General features: G+C 35.8%; 1 protein-coding gene across 1 annotated transcript; it reads right to left on the bottom strand.

Annotated features, from left to right (window-relative positions):
* Positions 1-1,097: 1,097 nt before the first annotated feature.
* Positions 1,098-9,385, bottom strand: LOC133797972 (serrate RNA effector molecule-like). Its single transcript, XM_062236121.1, has 12 exons — positions 8,986-9,385; positions 7,061-7,185; positions 6,455-6,512; positions 5,858-5,932; positions 5,705-5,779; positions 5,512-5,559; positions 5,353-5,421; positions 4,473-5,267; positions 4,338-4,383; positions 1,921-2,192; positions 1,650-1,826; positions 1,098-1,542 (listed from the first exon to the last, which is right to left on the bottom strand). The coding sequence occupies exons 1-12, from the start codon at positions 9,306-9,308 to the stop codon at positions 1,482-1,484; spliced, it is 2,124 nt and encodes a 707-aa protein (XP_062092105.1). The 5' UTR covers positions 9,309-9,385; the 3' UTR covers positions 1,098-1,481.
* Between the last annotated feature and the right edge of the window lie 231 nt (positions 9,386-9,616).

Genomic DNA, 9,616 nt, shown 5'->3' with positions numbered 1-9,616 from the left:
TTTAATCATGTTAAATCAAAAAAATAAAATCTTTAAAATGTCCCTTGAACCAATCCCAAACTTGAGGGTATTATGGTCTTTTTTGCAAATTCAATTAGTTATTATTATTTAATTCAATTAAATAATAATATTATGGCAAACCAAAAATTACACATAATATGATAAAATAATTTCATGCATATTATTATTATTACTATTATGCCCATAATAATAATTTTTAATTAAATAAATAACAACTTAACCCGAGCCATTATTTATTCACTTGACATTATTCTCATGCCGTGATTCCACAAAAATCTCAAACACGAGAAACCATGAATTTTATTGCCATTGGAAATCATACATATCTAATATTCCATCAAAGGAAAAGAAAAAAATGACAAAGATGCACACAATAGAAAAATTACGAAATTGTCTTTCCAAAAAAACAGATATTACAGAGTCATTGTACTTGACACCTAGCAGTTTTACTCCATGTCCAAAAGATGAATCTCACAGACTTGAAAGATTTGAATAAGGGAAATAGCCTTGTACTAAGACTTGGAACAATATCCTATAGCTAGTCCTCGAGAAGTAGCATTCTCACGAGGACACGACTCCGGTGACAGTGAACTGTGATTGAAGGCAAGGCTTACCTTCCGTGAAGCTTGAAGCAAGCTACAGGGGACTTAATCAACTTCAGTGAAGACCTAATTACTCTTTAATGTGTGCCACGTGTCACTATATGAAAATATTAACAACAATAACAAATATTAATGCCAATTAGAATGCCCATAAATTTTTAATTCTAACTAGAACACAAACTACTGGATTAAAAGAAAAAGAAGGGTTATATAATTACAAAGAGATTAAGGCTAGTTACATTCTATGTAATGCCAAAAGTATTGATTTCAAAAATTGGTCAGCAATACTTGAAACAATCAAGAATGAATAAAACAAAATGGCTAAAAAGGAACATCCGTAAACAAAAGTTGTTACTCGATCATAACAAATATTATAATAATTATATATCTATATTTATATATAGGACAAGTGATCCCAACACTTTTTTTTCTTAAAAAGAAAATGTTTTAATTCCATATGAATAAAAAATGAAGAATCAAAAGACTTCGGTAACATACAATCACGTTCCAGACTTTTTCAAGAAAGAATAACCTGCATAATTTTATCGAAAGTCTATACTTACAATTTAGAAAATTTAAAATTACAAGTAATAATCATGAGACTTCAGTTAGACAATCCTACAATCAGAAGATCATGATAGCAGAGACCCTATACGGCATCGTTGATACAACTACCATCCTACAATATGGTACATGATGCCACCCACTTAAGTTCACTTGAAAGGAAAAAAAAACCAAAACCGAATTCTGAAATAAGGGTCTACAGTCCACATCCTGGAGTTCATTTTATGCAGATCAAACTTCCTTTGCGAAAAGAAGCCTTCTAGAGTGAAATGGCATTGATGAAACCACAAAAACCTACAAACTTCGGTAGTCGATTACAGTGACTTCATCATCAGGCGCATCAAGGTCTTGATAACTGCACCAGGAACAATGGTTATAATATAAAGCATATCAATACTTTGTTGAGATCATGCAATAATAACAACACAATTAGATTAAAAAAAGAAAGAAAGAAAAGCATACCTTCGCATTTGCCGAGGATCCTGCCTGAAAGATGGAGGAACAGTTAGAATCGGTGTTGGTCCTCCGATATGAGGACCAGACCGCATTTTTCTACCACTAGCATCATACACTGAAGGCTGGTCCCTTAGCATCTGCATTGCAACTTCAGGTGGGGCAGGAACAAATGGTCCCAAAGGCCTATAATAATTACAGTTAGATTTTGCCATTCACTGTTCACTATAAAATAAAAACGAATAAGATTGGAAAAAAAAATTAATGAATGGTAACCAACCCAGCACCAGGCACAGGCATCAATACAGAAGGCATATCTGAGGCAAAAGGAGGAACACCACCCATGCCTTGTCCCCCATATGCATCATACATTGATTCATCTTGAGTACCCATTTCTAGGCCACCAGCTTTTGACTGTCGGCTGGGAGAATTCTCAGGATTATCAAACCGTTCTCCATCGTTAACACCATCAATCCTCTCATGATCTCTCTGAGGACGATCATCTTTCAGTCGGCTTTCCATACCCAGCCTCCGCCTCTGAGGTCTGTCCTTCTGTAAGATGGCAAAAGTAAGCAAAAGAGAGAGCCAGAGTAGGTAATCATGCTTAAGTAAATACTTGAAGCACAACCCAAGCACTAACATAAAAATGAAATATATATTTACATATATTGACGCTATCCAATTGTTCCCCATGCAATTTGACAATGACCAGCCAATTACCAAGTATTCCAAGCCAATTCACGTGATGTTTTCCTTTTCTTTCAATTAAGTTAGAATAAAATCTTCTCTTTACCAAAATTTTCATAGATATTTTTTTGGATAAAAAACAAAAGCATTAATGAAAAAAAAAAATGGAAAAAAAAAAGAACAACGTATCCTAGCAGAGACAACAAAAACATAAGCTAAAAAAACCTAAACTAAACAGTTTTTTACTCATAGATTATTGTTTCCCTATTCTTGCAGTTTAGGTCTATAGATTGTTGTTTCATAGTTTTGTGAGACCCACCTGGGTAATGGGACTTTCTATGGGTAAAGAGCTTTGGGAAACCTATTTGCAGCCTTATATAGAATTTGAACTTTAAATGATGGGTTGATTTCAGATTTTTGGGTGGCTCAAGACAGTGTAATTGGTGTGCTTAAATTTTTGGGTAATGTGGCTGTTTGCAGTAGTATTGAAGATAGACCAGTAGGGTAGTTAGATTCTGCACCTGGGTTTTCTTGCTAATCGATTTTTTGCAGGTTTCTAAAAGATAATCCAGTTGCGTTCTTTAAGCCATTTAAATTTATTTGGAAGTCTGTTGCAATTGGTGTGTTCTTTGTTAGAAAGAAGATGAATTCCCATTTTCATTCAATGAGTTCAGGCTGTTTCTGTAGTTGAAATTTCTAAAAGAGTTTAGGTTGGGTTGGTCCATACCAAGAAGCAGTTATGAATTGTGGGAATATGTTGGCTGGATGGAATGGCACTTGTGATATCTCCTGAGTCCAGGAGTTGGTGCACACATGCAGTGGCAGAACGTGAAACAAAAATCAACGGGGGCTAAATTAATTCTTTAAACAAATTGCTCAATAAATAAAACTAATTCCTTAATTTCATATATCTATATGAATGTATATGTTAATTTTTTGGGGGGCCATGGCCAGGCCCCCCTCCAACTCTAATATAGTTCCACCACTGCACGCATGGTAACCCCTAGTTTTCTGGGTCAGTAAGGTTCTTGAGGACAAACAAAGCTAAAGAAGTTCTGGGTTATATAAAAAAAATTATAATATCCTTGAGGAATGCAAGAATCATTTTGAGTCATTATGGGAAAGAATGAAGTTTTCAGTTCCTTGTAACATTTTTGGTTTTAAGGTTATTTTATTTCAAGAGACAAGATAAAACAAAAGTTGTGGAATGTAACTGCCATGGCTATTTGTTGGATAATCTGGTTAGATCGGAACAGAATTTTTTGAAGATGTTGGAGAATCTCTTGGAAAAAAATCTGTGGGATTAGTTAGATATTGGATAGATATTTGGTTATTTAAATGTATAAAATTTGTAAGGGGTTGTTATTTGCTGATTTAGATACAGATTGGAGTTCTTTTGTGTAAACTACTACAGTCTGATTGTCTATCAGACTTGAATTTTTTTAACCATCAATACCAAGTTCAGTTTCTTTTTTCCTTTTTTTTTTCTTTTAATAAGAAAGGGGTCTCATCACTTCCTTTTTTTGACCTTTAAGAGAGTGGGAGGCTTCACTGTATTTGAGTTGGGATTTGGGATTGCATTTTGTGTAGGTGGCTTTCCTGCTTTTTCCTTTGTTTGTAAATTTCTGTTTTAATCTAGTAGTTTTGTTTCTTTAAAAAATAAAAACACAAGGACCCAGAAACAGTTATTACACTTATAATTTGGTTCTTTTTATATTATTATTATTATAGAAATCTACATAGTAACAGAGGACATGTTCTACAAATGGCACAAGTAAAGGATTTGTAATTTTTTTCTCATGAATCTACATTGTAACTGAAGTCATATTCTACAAATGAATAGCACAGGGTGATATATATGTCCAGTCTTTTCAGTTGGGAGGTGAAACAGCGAAAAAAAAAAGCTGCAGAAATTATATTATTATTTAGAAACTTCAAAAGCGAATTTCAGATCAGAAATTTATCATCCTTCCCAGCTTAGAACAGATAGCATAAAAGAATACAAATCACCTGAGTTTGCTGCATGACAGGTTTTCCACCAGGAGCATCTGGATCACTGCAAAGATATGAAGGTAGCAACTAATTCACAAATAAATTCCTAGAAAAACAAACCAATGAACAAAGAAGAAAAGATATAAAACTTACTTCATGTAGTTCTGAAAATATATTTCGTCACGCATTTTGGAAGTAAGCTCCATCACGACCTCTGGATGTTTCAGCTTCAGATGTTTATGAACAAACTCAGCAGCATGGAAAAGTTTTGTACAACTCTTAGCTCCACAGCCATACTTCCATCCATACTTTTCATCCCTTATTTTCCTAACATATGGATCTAAAACTTCATTTGCAGCTGCTTCTATCTTCTCCTTGGCAGACATCACTTCCAAGGGATCCTGACCTTTCAACCTTTCTTCCCAAAATGAGTCAAGTTTTTTTTCCCACTCAGCACCAGATTCATTTGTTTCTTCATGATTCTTTCCATCAGGTCTCACATGCCTAAAACCTTTAGCTTCATTACTTTCAACCATGCCATAATAATCTACCCCATGAACACGCCAGAGATATGTAATAAATGTGTCGAGCAGCTCAATTCCCTCTAGTCCTTTAACAGATGTTAAACCTCGTATAATAACTATTTGACCAGATCCACCATGAGGTTTCTCGCTATCATAGTCAACATTTTTTAAAATATGATCTTTGATCCCTTTTTCATTATCAAGCTTACGTAGGAGAGCAAGAGCTTGATTTATGTCTGCATCTATTCGTCTAGGTTCAGAACTGATTGGGTGGGCCTTCGGAGCAGCTGAAAAATCAACGTCATCAGCTCTACCCCTACCATGTCGCTTTCGTTTCCCACCAGCGTCTGCTGCTTCATCGTCAGAATTTGGCTCGCTTGCTTGTCCTAATTTGCTTGATGATGAGGCAGTTACACCAGGATTCCTGTATTATAAATGTGATCATTACATTACAGTCTATGCCAAACCTAATAGGGGGAGACAGGAAGAGAATTTGAGGGGGAGCATACAAGTCCAATGTTCCACTCTGCAAATCAAGCAAAAGATCCTTTGCCACCTGCCGTGCATGTTCATTTCTCCTGTTTAACACAAATAACAAATGGGGCAACTTAGAGAGCAATGGTAGCTAGATTTTTAACTAATTATTTTCACTATTTTGTTTGACAAACCTTTCAATGACTCCAACTAAATTAGTAGGATGATACTTGTTTTTCAACCTTCATCAGCACAAAAGTCAAGTCAGAAGACAAGTGAAAGAAAAAATAATAAAAGGGAAAAAAGAAAGGGCAACTCAAAAAAATACGTGTGAACCATAGCAATGCAAAAAGAAATCATATGAATCAATGAAACTAGATCACGCACCACTCCTCGTCCTTATGAGTAGTAAAGAAAGTACGCTTCTGAGTGGAAATGTATTCCGTTCTATATTCCTGATACCTGAAAGGGACATACCTGCATCATTTCACAGTAAAAATAAACATCCATCCTATCAAGATTCCAAGTAAAGGGACATACCTGCGCTCAGCTTCAGATGGTAATACATCATCTTCAAGCTCCTGAATGAATTGTTTATAGGACATCAACCCCTCTCTGAAAATTTTGTTGCATGATGTAGGTAAGCTAGTCCAGATTATGGAATAATAAGAAAAGTGAACATCGCTGAGCCAAATGACCTTTATATATCCCTACCCCAACAAAAAAAATTCAACTTGACAATATACTATATTTCTATTTCAATCTATGAACAAGTAATGACATTTAAAAAGGGAAATGCACACAAAGCATAAAGAGATGAAATTAATAGTCATGTCAACAAAGTTCCAGGATCGAATAGCCTCCTGAGAATATTGACTCCATTTCAAACATTAAAGCAAACATACATATTATTGGTGGAAAGACCAACAAAAAAATTCCAACCTCGTCAAGCAAGTGCGTGCCTAGACAAATGTGCAATTACCCCACATAGATCCAAACATTTGAAATCAGAAATTAAGTCCATACATGGCAGAGATAGTGTGTATAATATTTAGATTAAAAATAATATAACAAACAATCCTAGTGTACTTGAACTTTTAACAAAAATCCAAGACTAGCTAAAGCTAAGTAGCTAACCTTTGTGTATTCCCTCTGTTTGATGAATCAGCATAACCACCACGATTAAATCCAACGTCTGTCAATATATAATCCCAAGGATTAACGATACACACACAATGATCAATAACTTAGTTTAGAAGTAACGGCAGAAATGAGAAATGCACACACGTACGTACGTACGTACGTACGTACGTATGTATGTGTGTATGTTTGTGTGTATGTATGTATATAAAATAGGAGATGTCAGCAAATAAGGTATATAAAATAGGAGTTTTGTATCACAAAATGTTAAATAAATGTCAAACAATGGTCAATGAGAAATATGTGGCAGACAGCAAATCCATAGGTTATTAAACCAAATTCAATATAAAATCTAATCTTGTCAACAATCACACTTCCACTAAACTTAGTTTAACACTCTATAAACCAAGATATCATGTCTGATGGCTAATTTATTATCATAAAAAAAATAGAAGCAAATGTGACTTCACAAAGCCTATTCCTGCCTTAATAAGCAAAGCTACATCACAGTCACCACTAAGCCCTAAATAAAAGTAAATATTATTCTGCGTGATTTGATAGAAGTCAGGAAACATAATGGATAAACAGACCAGTATAACATACCAGTTGGCCCATGATGATAGCCACCCATTGAACGATTCATAAATCGACCATGAGACTTCTCATCAGCATAACCTGGCCTTCCTCCCATCCCACGCTCATATCCACCATTGTAATCATATCCAAACCTGAACCTCATAAAAAGAATTAACTCAAAATCAGCATAGCTTTGAAAATCATATTCAGTCAAACAACTCATCCGTAAGGTACTTTTAATACTAATAATCAAAGCATCACCAAATAATTTTTTGAATGTTCGTAACAAGGTCAATCTCAAGATTCATAACATCTAAATTACCAAAAGAGCATTACATCAAAGTACATGACAAGAGCAAAGTAAAAAATCTAATTCCAACATTTAATAAAAATGATTTTAAGAGATGGGAAAAGGATGAGATGCAATGACACAAACAAACTAGAGAAACCTCAACTTTCAAATATCCTCTCTTCTAGAAAGATTTAGCAATTGTCACCATTCAAGCAAGTACTTCCAAGTAGTCTAAAGTATGAGATAGAAAGGAAAAGAAGACAGAAAAGCTTGACAGTTCAAACATTGCCTCTAGCTGTTAGTGTTATCACACAACTATCCAGTACATGCAGCTGTTTTAAAATATAACTATCAAACATGCCTTAATTTTCATAGATTTCCAATGACTCAGGCTAATCTTACTAAAAGAAACGAATATTCTAAACAAATGGAAAGTACTTACTATGGCATCATCCACAATAAAACTGAAAGAGAGTCAAAATTGATAGGAACTAACACCACTTCTCCAAATTGATTGAATATGCACATAATTTTAGTCATTTAGAGATTTTGCTAAAACCATCTACCAAATTTGCTAAGCTAATGATTAAGGCTCCGGTAATGGAATGGTGTGATTCAGAGGCTAGACAAGTACCATACTTATATCCTTGAAAGTTCATTGCAATGCGCTATGAGGAATTCTTCAAACATTTAAAATTAAGGTAGGGAAGGGGGATAAGATCAAATTTTTGGAGCATTTGTGATTACAGAAAATATTCCTAGCACAAAGCTTTCTATTGTTGTATAAGTTGTCTAATTCTCACAACATGAGTATTCATTCTGTGAGATCAACAGAGAGTTTTCTAAGCAGTACTCATGAAATTTGAATTTCATTAGAAATTTAAATAAATTGGGAGGTAGAGCAGGTTTCTAGTTTAATTATGGTTGGGATCGAATAGATCTTGGAAGGCACTAAAAGATAGAAGGGCTTGATTCATGAAAACTAAAAAGTTCTGAGATGTCATCTTACGGATCTTTATTTAGAGAATCAACTACGTTAGAGGGTAGTTTACCTTTACAAGATTGTTGGACTGTTTGGAAAGTTCTAATTCAACCAAAGGTTAAATTTTTCAGCTGGCTGTATGAGTCTTTGGATTACCTACTTCTGCATTGCACTACAGCAACAGAGCTTTGGTCCAGGTTCCTTAAGGAGTTTGGTTTGTCTTGGGTTTGGCTTCGTCAATGCAAGACTGTGCTATAGTTTGGTGCTGAATTCCAAGGTAGAAAGGGGGGGGGGGGGGGGAAGAAAACAGTTGTGGAATGAGGCAATCATAGGGATATGGTGGTCTTCGTGGATGGAAAGGAATAAGAGTTTTCAAAGATGTGAAGGATAATTTAGTAGTGATTATGCGACAGAGTCAACTATTGGGGGGTGGCTCAATGGTGTTTGATACTAAAGATTTATCTTTTACTTAGGAATTGGTATACTTGTAATTCTAAGACTACAAACATCTGATACAACTTTTGTACTCTTACTTCATATAATAATATCCATTCTCGAAGCTATTGTTTCTCAAATAAAAAATAAAATACAAAATCAGCTCAATTTCAAAACCAAGAAATCAAACAAAAAAAAGTGAAATCAATAGTGAGGGAGAGAGAAGGAATGAATGTCTCTGACCTATCCTCAGGTCCATAACCTCCGCGAGGACTAACGCGCCTGGACCGCTTGAAAGGCTGCGGAGAATATCGCCGCTCACGGTACGGCGGAGAGCTAGGGCTCCGGCGCCGCTTATAGTCTCTATCCCTGTCCCGGTCCCTCAACGGCGGCGGCGGCGGCGAGCTCCGGTCTCCATAATCGCGGCGGTAAGGGGGACGATCCAAATCCCTATCGTCCCTCCTATCCCTCCGACGGGGCGGCGGAGGCTGCGTTGGCGGAGGAAGGTCGTCGTCCGCGGCGGCGGCAGCGGTGGAAGGAGATTTATCGAGGGAATCTAAAGGCATGGCGATGAGTTGAGACTTGAGAGCATGGAATGGGAGAGAGGCCCAAAAAAAAAAAAATAGCGACAAAATTAAAAGAAGAGAGAGATAGCAATATATGTAAGGGTGCACACGGTTCGTATTTGAGTCGTTTTGGATTTTGGGTTCGAGTTTTTTTGTCTAATTAAAAAAAATGACTATCTAATCCAATTCAAATCCGGGTTTTGGGTTTTGGACAGGTTTCAATTGGATTTATTGTGGGTTCGGGATTCGGGTTTTGGACAGGCTTCAATTGGATTTAAATTTCACCTGAATCAGGCCTTAGGCCAAAT

Source organism: Humulus lupulus, chromosome 8, assembly GCF_963169125.1.
Source record: "Humulus lupulus chromosome 8, drHumLupu1.1, whole genome shotgun sequence".
Lineage (NCBI taxonomy): Eukaryota > Viridiplantae > Streptophyta > Magnoliopsida > Rosales > Cannabaceae > Humulus > Humulus lupulus.
The sequence above is the reverse complement of the archived record's forward strand: the minus strand, read 5'-3'. Positions and strand labels throughout refer to the sequence as shown.

Bases quoted from the DNA above. Each gene is read 5' to 3' on its own strand.
- LOC133797972 (XM_062236121.1), bottom strand. From the start codon at position 9,308: ATGCCTTTAGATTCCCTCGATAAATCTCCTTCCACCGCTGCCGCCGCC. The intron at 7,186-8,985 runs GTCAGAGACATT...TATGAGGTTCAG, and splicing joins GGTTATGGACCTGAGGATAG to GTTTGGATATGATTACAATG. The intron at 5,780-5,857 runs GTATGTCCCTTT...TGTCCCTTTCAG, and splicing joins CCATCTGAAGCTGAGCGCAG to GTATCAGGAATATAGAACGG.